At 49.1% G+C, this 20,301-nt stretch overlaps 1 protein-coding gene and 1 long non-coding RNA gene across 3 annotated transcripts in view; one reads left to right on the forward strand and one right to left on the reverse strand.

Moving 5' to 3' along the window:
- Window positions 1-17,059, forward strand: part of LOC137434838 (uncharacterized) — a 30,723-nt gene extending 13,664 nt beyond the window's left edge. The window contains exons 2-3 of the long non-coding RNA XR_010985951.2: window positions 14,613-14,699; window positions 17,001-17,059. This is a non-coding gene — a long non-coding RNA (uncharacterized LOC137434838). The remainder of the gene's footprint in view (window positions 1-14,612; window positions 14,700-17,000) is intronic.
- LOC137434836 (voltage-gated potassium channel regulatory subunit KCNG2-like) overlaps window positions 1-20,301 on the reverse strand; it is a 34,776-nt gene that overhangs the window by 13,458 nt on the left and 1,017 nt on the right. Inside the window, exons 2-3 of one of the 2 annotated variants that reach the window (XM_078785016.1) lie at window positions 18,632-19,314; window positions 14,599-14,778 (exon numbers count right to left, since the gene is read on the reverse strand). In XM_078785016.1, coding sequence (XP_078641142.1) covers window positions 14,599-14,778; window positions 18,632-19,249 — 798 coding nt within the window. In that variant the 5' untranslated portion in view covers window positions 19,250-19,314. Of the gene's footprint in view, window positions 1-14,598; window positions 14,779-18,631; window positions 19,363-20,301 lie in introns of those variants that run through there. The other variant, XM_078785017.1, reaches the window with a different exon arrangement.

Below are 20,301 nucleotides of genomic sequence, written 5' to 3' on the forward strand. Positions count from 1 at the left end.
GCGTGCTCGGTGTGCCAACTGCCGACTGCGAACTCTCCACCAACTGCCGACTTGATCGCTCATCGACGTGTGTCCCCGTGTGTGTCCTGAAATGGCGTCCGACCGTCGCATATATTGGTGGCCGATGACGTCACATTGGCGCACTCCTCAGCCAATCATAGCCTCCCAACTCGCCGGCTCGCCCCGGCCACGCCCTCTGCGGCATGCTCCACTCTCGCTCACCGACCTCCGCGGTCCCTGTGCTACAACACGTGCCAGGCGAGGTTTGTAGGCCTTGGAGGTGCGAACGGCGGCGGCCAACCGTGGCGGTGTTTTTGGCCTGGTTTCCTGTCCATTTATTACGAAGTCAATGTCAGGGAAAGGGAATTATTTAATGTTGCGCTAAGGACCTAACTAATGTTTATGTGGTTTGCAGTGCCATAATGGACAAAGGTTTGACTACCAGGTGAGACTCACAGGGGCGTTACCTTTAATCCCTCACTATTTAACACTCGGACCTCCAGGTAGATCCACAATCATACATCTTACCCCGACAAACGCCTAAACATCAATAACTTATTACATGTAGAGTCCCTGTCACGACAGCCGAATACCTACCTATTCAGATCTACCTAGCTCTAGATGTTACTCTACCAAATTCATAACACAGCCCCCCCCCTGGAACCGTAGCTCCTGCAAGGTTCACCGCAGGCGCTACCATTCCAGCCTTAACACTTACTGTCACACACTTAATTAACCTATGAATTAAATCAGGAAGGGCTGTGGGAAGTGAGTCGGACTACCTACCTACACTTCCTTAACATGCTGAACCCCTTAACCATCATGCAAGTATGTACATTTTCTTCGTTGTTCCTGTGGAGGGAGGAAACAACCAACACACAACACTAACTTAACCACAAAACTTAACCATCTTTCCAAACTCAAAACTCTAACCTTTGTACATACCCCGGTCTACAGACCGCGTCCCCCGGTGGATGCCACAAGACTCAACCTTACCTGCGGGGCCATCCCCAATGCATCCCCCCCTAAATTTCCACGGGCCCTGTCCAGATGTTACAGGTGAGTGACACGGCTCGGTGGATTTCGCCCACATTCATGCAACACAGACCCCTTAACCACTCATTCTCATTCCATAGGTCATCAAGGCATTTCAAAAATCAACAAAGCACCTATTTCAATACACCCCCTGCAGGACCATGGCATTGATGTCATTCACGTGTGTGTGCATTCCTCAACTAGGCAGCGGGGAGGTACCGCACAAAAAGATGGTGGGGGCGCATCAGGCTGTGGTGCCCGCAGTCCCAAAAACAAGTCAACCGACTTACAAGTTCATTGCCCCCCCCCCCCCTTTACCTCTTGGCCCCGTGACAGCCCAACAGCCCCTTTCCGCCGTTACCTCGCCGGTGAGGGTCTCCACACACACCAGGCTCCTTTGCCTCCTGCTTTCGCGCAGCAACACGGGTCACCGGGGGACTTCCTCACCCCGCGGCGCCCAACCAGACCCTCCACCGACGAGCTCCAATTTCCAGTTACCACCGGCTGCCAGGGGTAATTGCCGCAGAGGGGGGTCCGCAGGCATCGCTCCTCAGAGCTTGCTCTGTACCTGCGGACACACACACCTTCCCCACCCACAAGACCCCAAAACACACTTCCTCCCCCCGCTGCCATTCAATTCTCCACACAACTCAGCACAATTCAGTACAATTCTTGGTGTAAAAGGTGTTACAAGGCTTGCCATGGCCTGCCACATGTGGAATCCCCCAGTTCACATTTAAACCATCACACATTTCCAAAAGCACATTTCCAAAAGCACAAGTATCGCCCCTCATTATCTCCAATAATCATCACTCACTCTCCAGGTTCCACTCTCACGACCACATCAAAACACCTAACCACAATACAAAAACATACGCCACCCACAAGACACTGTGGCTCCCATTCCATCCCCTCACCGGCCATGTCATCACTCTCACCCGCCTCCCAACTCCAATTTACATGTCCCCAATTTCCAAAGCAAGTCCTGAAGCCTGGGACAGTACTCCTCAAAACACTCACCTCATGTGCAGGTAGTTGCAGGTTGGTCAGGTTCAAGAGTGTCATCCACCATTACAATTCCCAAAATTTCACATTGGGCCTACCAAATCCTTCCAAATTTCTCTTTTGTCCCCACTACACTGGCAGGTATGTGGATCCGCATCCAACGGTGATCATCACTACACAACTACCTATGGCCACGACAGCTCTGCACCTCTACCGTGCAAGGGTCACCGGGACAAGGTGAGCAGTCAAAACGCCAACATGGCCCATGAGTGTCCATAAGGGTGCGACCCACCATCCATCCTTCGGCCCCCCTGCGAGGAACACAGCTGCAGCAGCCCCAGCTGGCCAATGTGGTGAGCACTTGCTGCCACAACACACACTACCGCACACACAACCTCGGCCCTGGGGGGCACGGTCGCAGTGCGTGGCATCCCTACAGCCACGTCCCCTGCACCTCCCCATCATCCCCCAGTCCGACTACAGAACTGCAGCCCCCCCAGTGCTCACCCACACTTGACCACACCAAGGTCCAGTCAACAGCCATGCTCCACCAGGAGACCCACCCAGAAGACATGGTCCACACGCCTCGGACACGCACAGCACCACGTTGACCCTCAGGCTACACAACTACATCCCCATCATCCCGCGTCCCAAATATCAGCACAGTTGCCCCTGCAACCAGTTGAAAGCTGTGTCTTGCTACCCTATTAATTTCATCACAGCCTCCAACACTTTGGTCTACACACCTGGATCAATAATGGCGTCACTGTACAGTGTCCACCATGGCATTTCAAAATCCACCCTTAAATTTCCATCTAACCCACAGATTACCCATGCCAAACATTTGTCACCTTTTACTAACCTCACCAAAGAAGGATGCTTTGCCATACACATGCCAGCCGAGCATGGCCCATATGCTCGGCTCGTTACACATCTCCCGATTCACATCCCCATGGCTCTCTTCCCAACCCGAGAGTCCATAAATCATAACGGAGCATCTGTGGAAGGTCACTCACACCATCATGTTCCACAGATGCCCCAATGGTTGTCCGGCAGGCTATCTCCATCCCTGTCCATTCGGTTTGACCCGCGTCCATCGACCAACACGGCATGGCAGGTCATCACATGCCAGTTGTCCCAAAGTCTCAGGGAGAGGGTGTCAGGTCGCATGCCCGGGTGATCACTACATCAGGCCCAAGCTGGCCATCTGCGGTGCCACCACCAAAGCGCGACCCACAACACCTCCCCCTAGTGGTCCTCAATATTTGCCATCCCAGGCTTGAGAAACCACCTCGGACCCCTCTGGAGGTCTTAACCCCCACCAGGGTCCGGTGACCCTGCCGGCCCGAGCCACCAGCTCGGACGGCGCCCCGACGGACAAGGGACGCCACACTCCACCAGACCCCCCGTGGGACCCAGGTCGTACCTCGACACCCAAGGCTGGACCCCACGTCCAAATCTCGCCATCACAGCCCCCCAGCTGGCCGGCATACCCAAATTTTGAAAGGGGCAACTTTTGCCCGAGGCCATCACCCATGACCTCTCCATGTCCAAATCCCGCAGCCCGGGGACCAATCCCCACCATGGCTGCTCCAAATCAAGTTCCCATTGTAATTTTATTTTAAATTTTATTTTACAAATTTTCATTCCCACTGCCAAACCGCAGCTGCAGGGAACAACCTCTACCACCGGTTGTTCTGCCCCTCCCTGCAGTTGATCCAAATTCCCTACAGGGACCAAATCTCCAGAAGCTCTATCTCCCGATCCTCCAAGATCCAAATCCAGCCCGGAGCCAACACACTCCCCCAACTGGTTGTCCAATTTTGGAGCCTCTGTTTCCAAATAGCAGTGTACAATGAGCGTCCCCTCGGTCATTCCAACCACCTCCTCGGACCAACTCACCTCATCTCCCAGGCTCCTTTGGGCCTGAACAAGCTCTACCTCCATGGGACTGTCACAGGTCTCCAGCCGCTGGATCAAATCATCCCCATCCTCATCATTTCCACAAATCATTCTTGGCCCCGCCAGGCTTTGATCAAGATCCCCAATAAATACCCGGTCCGGTTCTATTGCACGGACCCCCAAAAACTCTACCCCCTCTTGCTCCGCACCACCGCCCTGGTGCTGCACAATTCCAAATTCATCCCCCGGTTGGGGTGTTGTGACATCCACACGGTCCCGATAAACAACCAGGCCAGAATGTGGGAAACATTCCCCATTACAACTCTCACATTCCAAATTTCCTTCCCCGCTCACCTGTGAACACTCCACGTTTACCTGCAGGCATTCCCCATCTACCTGTACACATTCCCCATCCACCTGTGGACATTCCCCCTCCACCTGTGGACATTCCCCATCCACCTGTGCAATTCCAAATTTTGCCATTTTGTTTGCCAGCCCATCAATTTTAATACTCAATCGATCACTCATTCCCTTCATTCCTTCCCTCCATTCCTTCCCCTGCGACTCCATTTTATTTTCCAACCCACTTTTCATTCCTCCCATATCATTACTCATTTTATTTTCCAGCCCGTCAATTTTATCATTTAATTCCCGACTGGCTCGCTCACTCTGTGCGTTCATGTCTCCCCGAATTTCTGCAAGGTTTCGCTCACCCTCGGCCCTCCGAGCATTTATTAAATTTACTATGGTCTGGAGATCTATCGGGGCCGTCCCACTTGTTCCCGACTCCCCGGTAGGGGAGGGGCATAAGTTGGTGCTCGGGACGAGGGAGGTTCCAAGGCTCACCTCTGCATCAAATTCCCCTATTTCCGGCTCACTCCCAACGCTGACGGAGGCCTCGCTGCGTACTTCCATCTCATCAATTTCCGTCTTCCGACATCCGCTTTCCGGAAGATTGTTTCCCGCGCGCGTATTTATTTTAATAATTCCTGAAACAATTTAAATTTGACGAAGACGCGATATCGCGCTCCGTTTGCCCGATTGATTATTAAATTTCTCCGCCTCGACTATAAAAATTTTGCGTTCGAACGTCGGGCGCAATGTACGCCCGACCGTGTCGATGTCTCCCCGCGGACAAAAAAATTTGTCCGACCGTGTCGATGTCTCGCCCGCGGACAAAAAATTTGTCCGACGGGTTCAAATCCTACACTCCTGACACCACTTGTTACGCAACTGTGATTAACACCACAGTTATGGATGGCCGATTTGCGAGACTTTAACTCCCGAGGCGAAAACTCAATGGCGGATTCAAACTCAACACAAACGCGCGGAATGGCGGGACACAGCGAAGGCTCCGCAACCTTACCTATTAAAATCAAACACCCAGGAAACTGCGTTCAAATATATACAGAAAATAATATAAGGATTTATTATGGAAAAGTAAAGCCAGTGAAAAAGCCCGCGCCGGTAAATCTAATATCCTAGATCGGGACGTCCCCACACGACTGACAGCAAACACAAAACGAGGGAGATGAATACGAAAATAACACGTCACGTCGTTCAAAAAGTACGCGGATGCGGCTTATCTGTCTTTCGTCGTCTTTGTGGCGGCCGTCCAACACCGCTCCTTTCGGCCCGATCGCACACCACGAGGTCCCTCGCTCCAAGTCCCACAAGGCCGAGCACCACGCACCAAAAAGCACCATGCGTCGACGACCTCCAACGCGGGCACAAACTCCACTTGACCAGGGACAGGAAGGACTCCTTTGATAGCCACTCGACTCGACTCTCTCGAACTGCAACGAACTGCTGCGAACTGCCGCGTGCTCTGTGTGCTCGGTGTCCTCGGTGTGCCCGGTGTGCTCGGTGTGCTCGGTGTGCCAACTGCCGACTGCGAACTCTCCACCAACTGCCGACTTGATCGCTCATCGACGTGTGTCCCCGTGTGTGTCCTGAAATGGCGTCCGACCGTCGCATATATTGGTGGCCGATGACGTCACATTGGCGCACTCCTCAGCCAATCATAGCCTCCCAACTCGCCGGCTCGCCCCGGGCCACGCACTCTGCGGCATGCTCCACTCTCGCTCACCGACCCCCGCGGTCCCTGTGCTACAACACGTGCCAGGCGAGGTTTGTAGGCCTTGGAGGTGCGAACGGCGGCGGCCAACCGTGGCGGTGTTTTTGGCCTGGTTTCCTGTCCATTTATTACGAAGTCAATGTCAGGGAAAGGGAATTATTTAATGTTGCGCTAAGGACCTAACTAATGTTTATGTGGTTTGCAGTGCCATAATGGACAAAGGTTTGACTACCAGGTGAGACTCACAGGGGCGTTACCTTTAATCCCTCACTATTTAACACTCGGACCTCCAGGTAGATCCACAATCATACATCTTACCCCGACAAACGCCTAAACATCAATAACTTATTACATGTAGAGTCCCTGTCACGACAGCCGAATACCTACCTATTCAGATCTACCTAGCTCTAGATGTTACTCTACCAAATTCATAACTATATATATATATATATATATATATATATATATATATATATATATATACTAGCTGAGGTACCCGGCTTCGCCCGGGTTGAATAAGAATAAGACAAATATATGATGAAAAGAACATGTATATTTTAGAGCAATATCACAGTACATTTCTGACATGACGTTTTGTCAATTGTCAATTTCTCGAAAACCTCTTGGTATACAACATTTCTGGTTTTCTTAGTTGGTGCCAAGACATAAAGATTGCTTGGTTTTCCAACCCTCGAGCAGCCCACATACAGCTGGCCATGGGAAGTACCCGGCATTGCTGGACGGGGGAAGGGAGGGGAGGGGGAAGGGGAGGGGAGGAGAACGGGGGGGGGGGGCGGGGAGGGGGAAGGGGAGGGGAGGAGAGCGGGGGGGGCGGGGAGGAGAACGGGGGGGCGGGGAGGAGAGGGTGGGGCGGGGAGGAGAGGGTGGGGCGGGGAGGAGAGGGTGGGGAGGGGAGAAGAGGGGGAGAGGGGAGAAGAGGGGGAGGGGAGAAGAGGGGGAGAGGGGAGAAGAGGGGGGAGGGGAGAAGAGGGGGAGGGGAGGAGGAGAGAAGAGGGGGGTGGGGAGGGGGAGGGATGGGAGGGGGAGGGGGAGGAGGAGAGAAGGGGGGGGTGGGGAGGGGGAGGGATGGGAGGGGGAGGGTATAGGGGGGAAAGGGAGGGGCATGGGGGGAAGGAAGGGGGATGGGAGGGGGGAGGGGGAGGGGGGAGGAAGAAAGGGGGGAGTGGGGAGGGGGATGGAGAAATGGGTGAGGGGAGGGGGGAGGGGGATGGAGAAAGGGGGGAGTGGGGAGGGGGGATGGAGAAATGGGTGAGGGGAGGGGGGAGGGGGATGGAGAAAGGGGGAGGGGAGGAGGAGAGGAGAAAAGGGGGGAGGGGGAGGGGGAGAAGGGAGGGGATGGGGCAGGGGGAGGAGGGAGGGGATGGGGCAGGGGGGAAAGGGAGGGCCATGGGGGGGAGGGGAGGGGTAGTGGAGGGGAGGGGGGAGGGGGGAGGGAGAAAGGGGGGAGGGGGGAGGGAGAGAGGGGGAGGGGGGGAGGGAGAGAGGGGAGGGGAGGGGTAGTGGAGGGGGAGGGGGGAGGGGGAGGGAGAAAGGGGGGAGGGGGGAGGGAGAGAGGGGGAGGGGGGAGGGAGAGAGGGGGGAGGGGGGAGGGGGGAGGGAGAAAGGGGGGAGGGAGAAAGGGGGGAGGGGGGAGGGAGAAAGGGGGGAGGGGGGAGGGAGAAAGGGGGGAGGGGGGAGGGAGAAAGGGGGGAGGGGGGAGGGAGAAAGGGGGAGGGGGGAGGGAGAAAGGGGGAGGGAGAAAGGGGGAGGGGAGGGGAGGGGGAGGAAGGAGGGGGAGGAAGGAGGGGGAGGAAGGAGGGGATGGGGCAGGGGGGGAAAGGGAGGGCCATGGGGGGAAGGGAGGGGAGGGGGAGGGAGGGAGGGGAGGGGGGAGGGAGAAAGGGGGGGGAGGGAGAAAAGGGGGAGGGGTGGGGGAGGGGAGGGGGAGGGGAGGGGGGAGGGGAGGGGAGAGGGGAGGGAGAAAGGGGGGAGGGGTGGGGGAGGGGAAGGGAGGGAGGGGGACAGGGGGAGGGAGAAAGGGGGAGGGGAGGGAGAAAGGGGGAGGGGGAGGGGGGAGTCAAGTCGGAAGTCATTGTCATCAATTGAATGTCGCATTTATTTTTTATTCCCTGTCAAATGGCATTGGTCCCGCATTCCGAACCCGGAAGTCGGAAGTCATTGTCGGCAAAGTTGAAAAATTAATGTTACGAAATATGCTGATGACGTCATAATTTTAAAACCCGAAGGTTTTTTAAACATTTAAGGTGTGCTGTAGTTGCTCTGGGACGTACTGATTCCGAATATGAAGTTGAAAAATTAACGTTCCGAAATACACTGATGACGTCATAATTTTAAAACGCGACGTTTTTTTTTTTTAGTTGAGATTTTATTCGAATTTGAATTCCATTAAATTTCAACTGTTGGAAACATTAATTATTTCAATTTCCAACAGTTGAAATAATTATTGTTTCCAACAGTTGAAATTTAATGGAATTCGAATTCGAATAAAATCTCAACTACCGTTTATTCGTTCTTGGCGCGAAAAAATGGCGCGCATTTTGTCATTATGTACGACTTTACGTCACTCCTACGGACGTGAAAACATTTGTTTTCCTTAAAATATATTTAAAATAAATACAATAGTACATAAATTAACAATAAAAGAAGCTAAAAAACAATTTAAAATACAATAAAAAGCACATTGAAAATATATAAATATGTACGTACAGTATACTGTACGTACGCGCAACCGCGGGATCGGAAAGGGGCAATAGCGCCGCCACAAACTACACCATGGAATTGCAGCTGGCGCGGTTTTTTAAACCATTGATATTAAAATAAAACGTAGCCGAAAACCACCAGGATTTTATGCTGATTCCGAATCTGTGTCTAAAACTTTTCTCCGATGTGTAGTTCTTGAGTTATAAGCGGACATCCAGACAGACACACACACACACAGACACTCCTCCTTTATATATAGAGATATATATATATATATACATATATATATACATATTATATATATATATATATATATATATATATATATATATATAATATATATATATATATATATATATATATAGATATATATAGATATATATATATATATATATATATAGATATATATAGATATATATATATATATATATATATATATATATATATATATATATATATATACATATATACATACATACATACATACATACAGGCTTGGCATTTAAAATGGAATTTTTTTTTTTTCTTGACGGGTTTACTTTCTGAACTCGGTATATCAATCTGGTGAGTTTCTTTTACGCTTCGGTGATTTCTTTGTTAAAAGAACCATGTCACTGATTGTCTGTCGCAACAAGAACCATGTCACCAATGGCTTGCTTCTGCTTTCGTCTTGCTCACCAAATCTATTCATTCCAAAAAATATATATAATACCATCTCTTACAGTTCCTCCTTTCTACATTCCCTAAACTATCCAGAACTCCACCCCTCCTTCAGTGTCCTCAAACGTATTTTTGACTCGAAGGTCTCAAACTCATTTTGCAAAAAATGTTCGTTTCCCATGAATCGTACACTTTTCAAAATCCAATCTCACCCCTCCCCTCCAAATCCTCCCCATCACCCATCCCTTTCAAATCTCCCCCCTTGCCCCTTCCCTCCCCTCCCTCCTAAACTCCCCCCACACCCCTCCCCTCCGAGACTCTCCCTCGCTCCTCCCCTCATTGACTCCCCTCTCACCCCCTCCTCCTCAAAGCATCCTCCTTGCTTCTTCCCCCTTCCAACTTTCACCTTCATCTCCCCCAACCTTCTGCCTCGCTCTTCCTCCTCCTCAAATAACACCTCACTGTGCCTCACCCAATCTCCATCAAACCTTTTGTCCGCCCCATTCTTCCCTTTCTCCAAGCTATTCTGAAATCTCTGAAATCTCTGACACACCTTCAACAGCTCTCCCTACCTCTTCCTCCTCTTCCACATCTTACCCTACCCCTCCCCCCCCCCCCCTGTTCTGGACCCGAAGCTCCCCCTTCCTCTTCATTAACGGTATGGACCTCAAACATCCGGGGCCTTCGCTCAAACTTGACTGATCTCTCCATACAGGTTGCTTCTGACAAACCAGATGTGATCTGCTTAACATAAACTTTCCTCCTTCATGATGTCTCTGATGCCTTGATATCTCTCCAGGTTACTCCCTCCTCCGGTATGATAGACCTGAGCCTCGTCCTGGAGGTGGGGTTGCTATCTTTATAAAAAACTCTCTTCCTCACTCGCCCTCCACTGCCCCTCTCTCCACCTCACCCCCAGGAATACCTTTGGCTACGGCTTCCCCTTCGCTCCCACCTTTTGTTCATATGTGTGTTGTACCGTCCAACCAAACAGCGATGACTCCATCTACATCTCGCTGTCTGATAATATGGACCAACTTCTATCTACCCATCCCAACTCTCTCTTCCTCATATGTGGTGATTTCAATTGTCACCATGCCAGTTGGCTGGGTGTGGGAACCTCTCCACCAGCCATGGCTCTTCAGCAAAGGACTTCTGCGACTCACTGGGACTGACACAATCTGTCAATTTCCCGACCCGGATCTCAGTCAACGGAGCATCTTCTCTCTGGATTTGGTTATGACAAACTTCCCTGAAAATGTCTGCTGCTCTTCTTCTGCTCCAATCGGCTCATCTGATCATGTGCTTGTCAAAGTGGGACATCTCTCTGACCATTCTCAGAGAGCCTCCTCAGCGTCGACGAGTCTGGCATTTCACTCAGGCCAACTGGCACGGTCTTGAAGCAGCTATCAATCATCTGGACTGGTCTCCCATCTCTACCGCCTCTGACATCAACTCATCCTGGGAATTCTTTCAAAGTAAATTGCTCTCTCTCATGCACAGATTTATCCCATCTCGTCTTCAGTTGTCATACCCTTCCTCCCGTCCATGGTACACGGAATCTTGTGGTGAGGCTGTTGCCCTGAAACAACTTGCTTTCGTCTCCTGGAAAGCAAATCCAACGGAAGGAAATCTCATTTCCTTTCACAAAGCCCGAAACAAGTGTGTGTCCACCCTCAGGAGAGCCAGGAAACAATATCTCACCGTTCTCAAGACCGAACTCTCTTATCTGTCTCCCTCTTCCAAATCCTGGTGGCGTCTGGTCAAATCTGTTTCTGGTGTTTGTTCCCCCTCCATCCCCTCCCTCACCTCAAATGGCTTAACGGCTGACTCTGCACGTGAAAAAGCTGAATGCCTCAACTCTGTGTTTGCCTCTAAATCTTGTGTCCCAAACCCATCCCTCTCTGTACCCACCGTACCCAGTCGTACCCAGCTGCTCCTGGACTCTGTGTCCTTTCCTCCTGACAAGGTGGAAAAGTTTCTGTCAACCCTCGACTCTGATTCTGCAACTGGTCCTGACGGCATCAGCCCACGGGTCCTAAAATCATGTGCTTCCGCTCTTTCACTCCCTCTTTCTGTTCTCTTCACCCTCTCTTTTGCTCAAGGTCATCTGCCATCTGCTTGGAAATCAGCCAACATCACCGCTTTGCACAAAAAAGGTGCAAAAACAGATCCCAGCAACTACAGACCAATCAGCCTTCTCCCAATTATCAGCAAAGTCATGGAATCCATCATTGCTTCAGATATGAAATCTTTCCTCTTCTCCAATGGCTTGATCTCTGATCATCAATTTGGTTTCAGACCTGGTCACTCTACTCTGGACATGCTGCTTCTGCTTTCTCAACAATGGATGGAGGTCCTCAACGCCAAACAGGAAATTAGAGCAGTCTCCCTTGACATTTCACGTGCCTTCGATACGGTCTGGCACCCTGCTCTGCTCACCAAACTCTCCTCCTTTGGTATCCATGGAAATCTCCACGCATGGCTGGCGGACTTCCTCTCTGGTCGTAGTCAACGTGTGGCCCTGAATGGGTTTCTCTCATCTCCTCTTCCTGTTCAGGCTGGAGTTCCCCAAGGTAGTGTTCTGGGCCCTGTGCTTTTTCTGGTCTTCATCAATGATCTCTCTGACTCTTGAAAAGCCTCTCTATCTCTTTGCTGACGACTCTACTCTCTGTCGCTCCATTCCTCATCCCTCAGATCGGCAGTCTGCAGCCTCCTTACTCTCTGCAGACCTGGACAAAATCACAGACTGGGCAAACAAATGGAACATGTCTTTCAATCCTGATAAATCTCACACTCTTACGATGTCTCTCCGAAAAGACCGACTGGAAAACCCTCCCATCCACTTTCTGAATAATCCTCTCCAAGAAGTTCTGTCACTCAAGCTTTTGGGTCTCACTATTTGCCATGATCTTTCCTGGGAAAACCACATTTCAAATCTGGCCTCCAAAGCCAGTCGCCGACTGGGCATCCTCCGTCGTGCGAAGTCCTTCCTTGGCACACCTGAGCCCCTCACCACATACAAGGCTTTCATCCGCAGCTCTATGGAATACTGCTCTCCCCTCTGGTCTGGTGCTCCTGCCTCACACCTAGCCCGTCTTCACGCTGTTGAAACCAAAGCGTTCAGAATCATTGGAATCTCACGCGATGAAGCTAACTCCAAGGGTCTTTCACTCACTCACCGCAGGCAGATTGGTGGTCTTTCCGTCTTCTACCGACTCCTCTCTGGCCTTGCCCCCCCAGCCCTCTCTGGGCTCTGTCCCCCAAATATTCCTACAGGTCGCACAAGATCTGCCTGCAACCCTCTTATGGTTAAACTGCCAAAATCAAGACTTTCTGCTCACCTTCACTCCTTCATTCCTCTTTTCTCCCGCCTCTGGAACAAACTCCCTCACTCTCTTCAATCCCACTCCACCCTCCAGGTCTTTAAAACAGCTGTTCACCACCATCTCTTATCCTCCCCCATCCAAAACCTTGATCTTTTCTAACCCCGCTAATTTCGGTCCCCTTGTGTTTTATACTTCTCCCACCCCCCCACCCCCCTTCCCATGCCTCCTGCCCCCAAGCCCTCTCCCTCCCACACTTCTCCCTGCTCTCAAATGTTGTGGTTGTGTGCTTCCCCTTCTCTCCCCATCTTGTCTTCCGCTCCCTCTTTTTGTATATTTTGTTTGTCTGGTTGATTTGTTTGTGAAGTAAATGTTAGCTCTTTCACGAGCCTCGATTCAGTATACAAAAAAAAAAAAAAAGGTGTCAAAGATCCTGAAACTAAATGGTCAGAGGGGTGTCCCTACTCCAATACCGAGGTCAGAACGTCCCTGCAGAACCACAAGGAGGGATGATCGCCAGCTGCACCGGTTAGTCCGCAATGGCCGTACCAAGTCAGCTAATCAGCTTCGGGCTGAGTGGCAGCAACTGACAAATGTGCCTGTATCCAGAAGGCTAGTCAACCATCGACTGGTTCAAGCAGGCTATCATGCCAGGCGTCCCCTGAGAAAGCCACGTCTGACCAGACAACACCGCCATCGCCGATTGCAGTGGGCCAGAGAGCACCGTCAATGGCAGCCAGGACACTGGAATCATGTGATCTTCAGTGACAAGTCTAGATTTCTGGTCTATCGTCAATATGGCCGTGTCCGAGTGCGCAGACAAGTGCATGAAGCCTACAACAAAGATTGTATAGTGCCAAGAGTCCAAGCTGGAGGTGGTGGGGTGACCGTTTGGGCTGCTTTTCATGCAGGGGGCAAAACTGACCTGGTTGTTCTGAATGGAAACCTGAACCAGTTCAAGCACAGGGCCATTCTGGAAGAAACATTGCTTCCACTTGTTCGTGCAGCCTTTCGAGGAAACTTTGTCTTCCAAGATGACAATGCACGGCCTCATCGTGCTCGCATGATCCAACACTTTCTTGCTGACCGTGGTGTAGAGCATATGGAGTGGCCTGCCATGTCCCCAGATATGAATCCGATAGAGAACTTGTGGGCAGAATTAACGCGTCAAATCGACAACTTGGACCAGCAGCCTGCCTCTGTGCGTGAATTGCAGCAGGCTATTGTCACTGCATGGCAAGCGATTCCTGTCCAACCCTTGGCAAATCTCGTGAGCAGCATGCCTCAATGTGTACGTGCTCTCCTGAATGCTCGTGGGGGTTACACGAAGTACTGAACTGTAATTTTACTGTCCGTAATCCCAGTCGTAATTTAACTTTTCTTTTTGTTTAAAAATTTTTTTGGTTAATGTGCAAAATAAAGAGATACTTCTGGAAAACGCACAGATGTTTAACACAGTACTGTCCGTGAATTGAGTTAGATATCAGTTTACATCACTTTCAAGGATCAATTTATTTGCTTCGAAATGTCAAATGTGGTTTTTGTTTCTTTTAAAGGTCACATTAACAAAATGTAGAATAAGTTCAACATAATTCCAATGAACTTTTGGTTCTAAGTCATCTTGAAAAGTAAGTTCACCCCCACAAAAAAATATTCCATATTAAATGTCAAGTCTGTATATATATATATATATTGTTGCGGATCCCGGGTTCGTCGATGTACTAAGGGGGGTTTAGGCCCTGCTCCCCCTCGAACTCCAGGTCCACCAACCACAACTATAACAACAACAATATATATGTACAACAATATACATATATGTACAACAACAACAATGTATATATATATGTATGCGGATGACATGTCTCGCCCTACCTTATCCTCCTCAGCACGAATATCCGGCATAGTGCTCAGGCACAGGCTGACGCCCGTGATGGCCACAAATATTATGGACAGACAGGCGAAGACCTTTCCAGGTAAGCCTGACTGAGGGTCTTCAACCATGTCCCGCAGCTGTTCCATTAGTTGTGACAATCGCCCGCTCTCACCATCTCCCTGGGACACGTGGGATATTAAAAGGAAATTGGATGATAATTTCACAATTAATTAATTATATTATGAACTAAAAAATTACAAATTGAGCAAAATTGATTTCTTCACAATCATTGAATCCAATTCCACACAAGCTTAAAAAATAAAAAATAAACACAGGAGATACCGCAGTGGCGATGTAACGTCAGTGGTGACTACTATTGCCAAGATGAGGAAAATGGTGGAATTTGGCCTCAACTTACTATTCTGGAAATGTTTCACAACTCTTCTTAAAAGGTAAGTTAAGGTGACTGTCCTGGAATATGTTTCAGTCGTTTTAAATGCTGGTTACTAGTGACGTCATCATTACCCACGTGGAAGTCTCATTTACCTTTAAAAACAACAGATTGATTAATTCTCAAAAATGAGCTTCATGAAATGTAAACTCGACTTCTGCAGACATTGTGATAAACCACCTGCTCTTATCATCCCCTTCGGTTATCCTGTTAGTGGGCTGATGGGAAGGCCTAGAGGTAAACACGCTCACCTACAGGCTGTCGAGCTGGGTTTGAATCCTGACCCGGCTATAAACTGCCATGCAGGTGTATCACAGGTGCAACCACTGATGCTGCGCCGCGGCCTTGTGCTGCATACGCACAAAGACTTGTTTTAGTGTTACCATCTAAATCCCAAGCTCACGATGCAGGTTCAGATCCCATTTACCATCTGTTTGTCCATCATCAACTAATGTCCTCATAAGCAATCGACTGCTCCTTGAGGATTCTCAACACAGAAAACGTCTAAAACTGAATGGCTATTGTTGGAAAGACTTGGTTTTGTATATTGTTGGAAAGACTTGGTATTGTATATTGTTGGAAAGACTTGGTATTGTATATTGTTGGAAAGACTTGGTATTGTATATTGTTGGAAAGACTTGGTATTGTATATTGTTGGAAAGACTTGGTATTGTATATTGTTGGAAAGACTTGGTATTGTGTATTGTTGGAAAGACTTGGTATTGTATATTGTTGGAAAGACTTGGTATTGTATATTGTTGGAAAGACTTGGTATTGTATATTGTTGGAAAGACTTGGTATTGTATATTGTTGGAAAGACTTGGTATTGTATATTGTTGGAAAGACTTGGTCACTGTTTGAGTGACAGAAGGTTTGAGTGACAGACTTGGTATTGCATATTGATGGAAAGACTTGGTATTGTATATTGTTGGAAAGACTTGGTATTGTATATTGTTGGAAAGACTTGGTATTGTATATTGTTGGAAAGATTTGGTGTTGCGTATTTTGTTGGAAAGACTTGGTATTGAATATTGTTGGAAAGACTTGGTATTGTATATTGTTGGAAAGACTTGGTATTGTGTATTGTTGGAAAGACTTGGTATTGCATATTGTTGAAAAGACTTGGTATTGTATATTGTTGAAAAGACTTGGTATTGTGTATTGTTGGAAAGACTTGGAATTGCATATTGTTGAAAAGACTTGGTATTGTGTATTGTTGGAAAGACTTGGCATTGTATATTGTTGGAAAGACTTGGTATTGCATATTGTTGGAAAGACTTGGTATTGTGTATTGTTGGAAAGACTTGGTATTGTATATTGTTGAAAAGACTTGGTATTGTGTATTGTTGGAAAGACTTGGTATTGTATATTGTTGAAAAGACTTGGTATTGTGTATTGTTGGAAAGACTTGGAATTGTATATTGTTGGAAAGACTTGGTATTGCATATTGTTGAAAAGACTTGTTATTGTATATTGTTGGAAAGACTTGGTATTGTGTATTGTTGGTATTGTGTTGGAAAGTTTTCTGTGTAACTTGAAAAGGAAAACACATAAGATAATGTGCATGTGTGTGAAATCCAATTTGTTTATAAAATATTAAAGTTTATATGTATTATGTACCAACCAATTGCAGACATGTTGGGTGTGATGTATTCTGTGGGACAAGCCTTGGGCAAGCGCGATGTTTGTACACAATAATTATAGACAACAATTGGAATAAATGAATTGTACACATGTGCAGTGCGGCCTATTTTACCAGTCCTTCTTGGACCACAATTGCACATTACATAAATTTGCAAGTGTTGACATTGCAGACATATTGGACAAACGTGATATCTACATGATGAATACTGATGATAATTAGAGATAATGGATGAATTATATATGTACACATACTTCTGCAATAGAATAGAAAACTAATATTATGTTTGGCATTTTAATTTTTTACAGAAAAATTAAGAACTGCGAAGAGGTCCCTTTGAAACCAAGAAACTGTAACTGGATTGAAAATACATTTACTTCTTCATGCAGGTGTATGAATCAAATTGCCGCCCCTTTGTATTAACTTTTCTAGAGCATTACTTGGTTCCTCCTAAGAACACAAGGGTAGTCCAGCATGCACGCAATTTTTTTTTGAATGTCCCTTCTTTTATATTGTTTGTCACATGTCATATATAAAGTACCATATATAAAGGGGCCTTTTCTATAGTTTGTCACATGTCACGTACCATTTATAAAGGGGCCTTTTCTATAGTTTGTCACATGTCACGTACCATATATAAAGGGGCCTTTTCTATAGTTTGTCACATGTCACGTACCATATATAAAGGGGCCTTTTCTATAGTTTGTCACATGTCACGTACCATATATAAAGGGGCCTTTTCTATAGTTTGTCACATGTCACATACCATATATAAAGGGCGTTTTCTATGCCCTTGGCATTTTTCCCAACAATGTCCTTTAAATCCCACGAGAGTCCCCTCATCTGTCGCCGTGTCCTTGTCCTACCTGTTTGTAGTGTGTACATTAGAACACCGTTTAAAAAAAACGTGAATACCACAACAGCGTTGTGCGATTTGGAGATGAACAGATCATATTGATAACTGATATCTAATGATTACCTGAACATTATCATTTACACTTTGCAACGATTGTGGATTTCAAATCCTTATGCACACGGAAGTACAAAAGTGATCTTTTTTTTTTACAACGCAGGTGTCATTAAAATCACATTTTAAACCTCGTCATATCAAGCATTTGTGCGGCCTAGAAAACGAAAGTAAAAAAGTGTTTTCTTTTCATTTACACCTGAATATTTAAAAAGAAAATGGGACAAATACCATATTGCACCATGACTCCCACCTCCCAAATACCATGCCCCCTACCTCCCAAATACCATGCCCCGTACCTCTCAAATACCATGCCCTCTACCTCCCAAATACCATGCCCCCTACCTCCCAAATGCCATTCCCCCTACCTCCCAAATGCCATTCCCCCTACCTCCCAAATACAATGCCCCCTACCTCCCAAATACCATGCCCCATACCTTCCAAATACCATGCCACCTACCTCCCAAATACCATGCCACCTACCTCCCAAATACCATGCCCCATACCTTCCAAATATCCATGCCCCCTACCTCCCAAATACCATGCCCCATACCTCCCAAATACCATGCCACCTACCTCCCAAATACCATGCCACCTACCTCCCAAATACCATGCCCCATACCTCCCAAATACCATGCCCCATACCTCCCAAATACCATGCCACCTACCTCCCAAATACCATGCCACCTACCTCACAAACACCATTGCCCCTAACTCCCAAATACCATGCCCCCTACCTCCCAAATACCATGCCCCCTACCTCCCAAATACCATGCCACCTACCTCCCAAATACCATGCCCCCTACCTCCCCCCCCCCCAAATACCATGCCCCCGACATCCCCCATGCACTGTGTAAGTGTACTCCATCTGCTCCTCACTGTGCAATCCCTCCCATGCTCCTCGTGTGCCGTGTACGTAACCCCTCTCTGACCTATGCTGCGTGCCACCCTCACGTGCGTGCACCTGTGCACCTGGACGCCGTCGGTGATTTTGGCGTTGGCGGTGGTGTCCGCGTCCCGCAGCGCATCGTCGACCTCCCGCTGGTTTTCCACCACCTCCTCCTCCACTCGCAGGAGCCGTTGGCGGCAGCAAACCTCCAGGGCGGCTTCGTCGACCCCCCAGTAGAGCAGCTCGTCCCGGAAAGCGAGAGCGCACATCTCGCGTGCGCTGCGGAGCCTACCTGCCCGCAGGAAGCTCATGATGGCCCGGAACGCACCTGGGTGTCGGTCAAAGAAGAACTCGTTTCGCGTCACGTCGTAGTCGTCGCAGAGTTCGAGTAGCGAATCGAGAGATCGACACGAGCACAACCTGCCGAGGCGCGACGAGGGAAAGTCCGCCAGCGTGCTCACAGGTACCGCGTACCTGAAGCCCCCGACGTTCAGCACGACACCTTGCGATCGCGCTCCGTGCGCGTTCCGAGAGTCTGGCGCGTGCGAGTCCTGCAGGTAGCGTGCGCGCAGGTAGTGCTGACCCTTCACGGTGCTCCTGGGCGTTTGGCTCCGACCCAATCGATGTAGTATCACCGGGGACGTGCCGTAGCTGTCCAGCTCACTGTAGTCGCCATCATTGGTCCCCGGGAGGATGGGCATCGCGGGTCGTGCGGTCTGGTCTTCAGCTAGGACGCACGGTCACTGCCGGGGTTACTTTTTGCTACCTGAGGGGTGAGGGTTGGGAGAGAGAGAGGGTGAGGACCGGGATGAGAGAGTGAGGGTTGGGGATGAGAGAGAGGGTGAGGACCGGGATGAGAGAGAGGGTGAGGACCGGGATGAGAGAGAGGGTGAGGACCGGGGAAGTGGATGAGGACCGGGGAGGAGAGAGAGAGGGTGAGAGTGGGTGAGGGCCGGGGAGAGGGTGAGAGTGGGTGAGGGCCGGGGGGGAGAGAGAGAGGGTGAGAGTGGGTGAGGGCCGGGGGAGAGTGAGTGAGGGCCGGGGAGAGAGAGAGAGGGTGAGAGTGGGTGAGGGCCGGGAGAGAGTGAGTGAGGGCTGGGGGGGAGAGACAGAGAGGGTGAGAGTGAGTGAGGGCCGGGGGAGAGTGAGACAGTGAATGTTTTTGTCTGCATTTATCAGAAGGCATGATGAAGACCCCGGCCCCTCTACTCAAATCTGCAACAAGAGAGACGTTTACAAAGACAACGAACAACGTAACATGTTTGTGTTATAAAAGGGACGTTACTACGTATTCACCAACAAGATCGTCACAATATGGTCCAACAACCTGAAGAATACATTTTTTATATATTTACTTGAATTGTACATTGAATAAAAATTGTTGCCACATCTCATATTATTAATTTATCGAGTTTGTACTTTGCACCTATTACCTTTTAAGCCCCTCCCACAATTCACCCCACCCACCCCTCCCCTACTCCATCCGCCGTCCCTCGATCTCCACCTCTCTTTTTACCCCCCCCCCCCCACTTCTCCTCCCTTCTTACCTCCCCCCCCCCCCCCCGCTTCTCCTCCCACATTACCTGTGGCGACAGTCAAGAATGAAAAGTAGCAAGAAATCTTTTTTGTGTATTTTTTTTACACCGATAATCGTGGAGTCTCGTCATCCACGATCTGAACCCTGTCCATCCCTCAGCACCAATCAGTACCGTATTTACACATCTCGCGGTACCTGGTCTCTCAACACCCTCGT

Source organism: Myxine glutinosa, chromosome 9 (genome assembly GCF_964187855.1).
Source record: "Myxine glutinosa chromosome 9, kmMyxGlut1.1, whole genome shotgun sequence".
NCBI lineage: Eukaryota > Metazoa > Chordata > Myxini > Myxiniformes > Myxinidae > Myxine > Myxine glutinosa.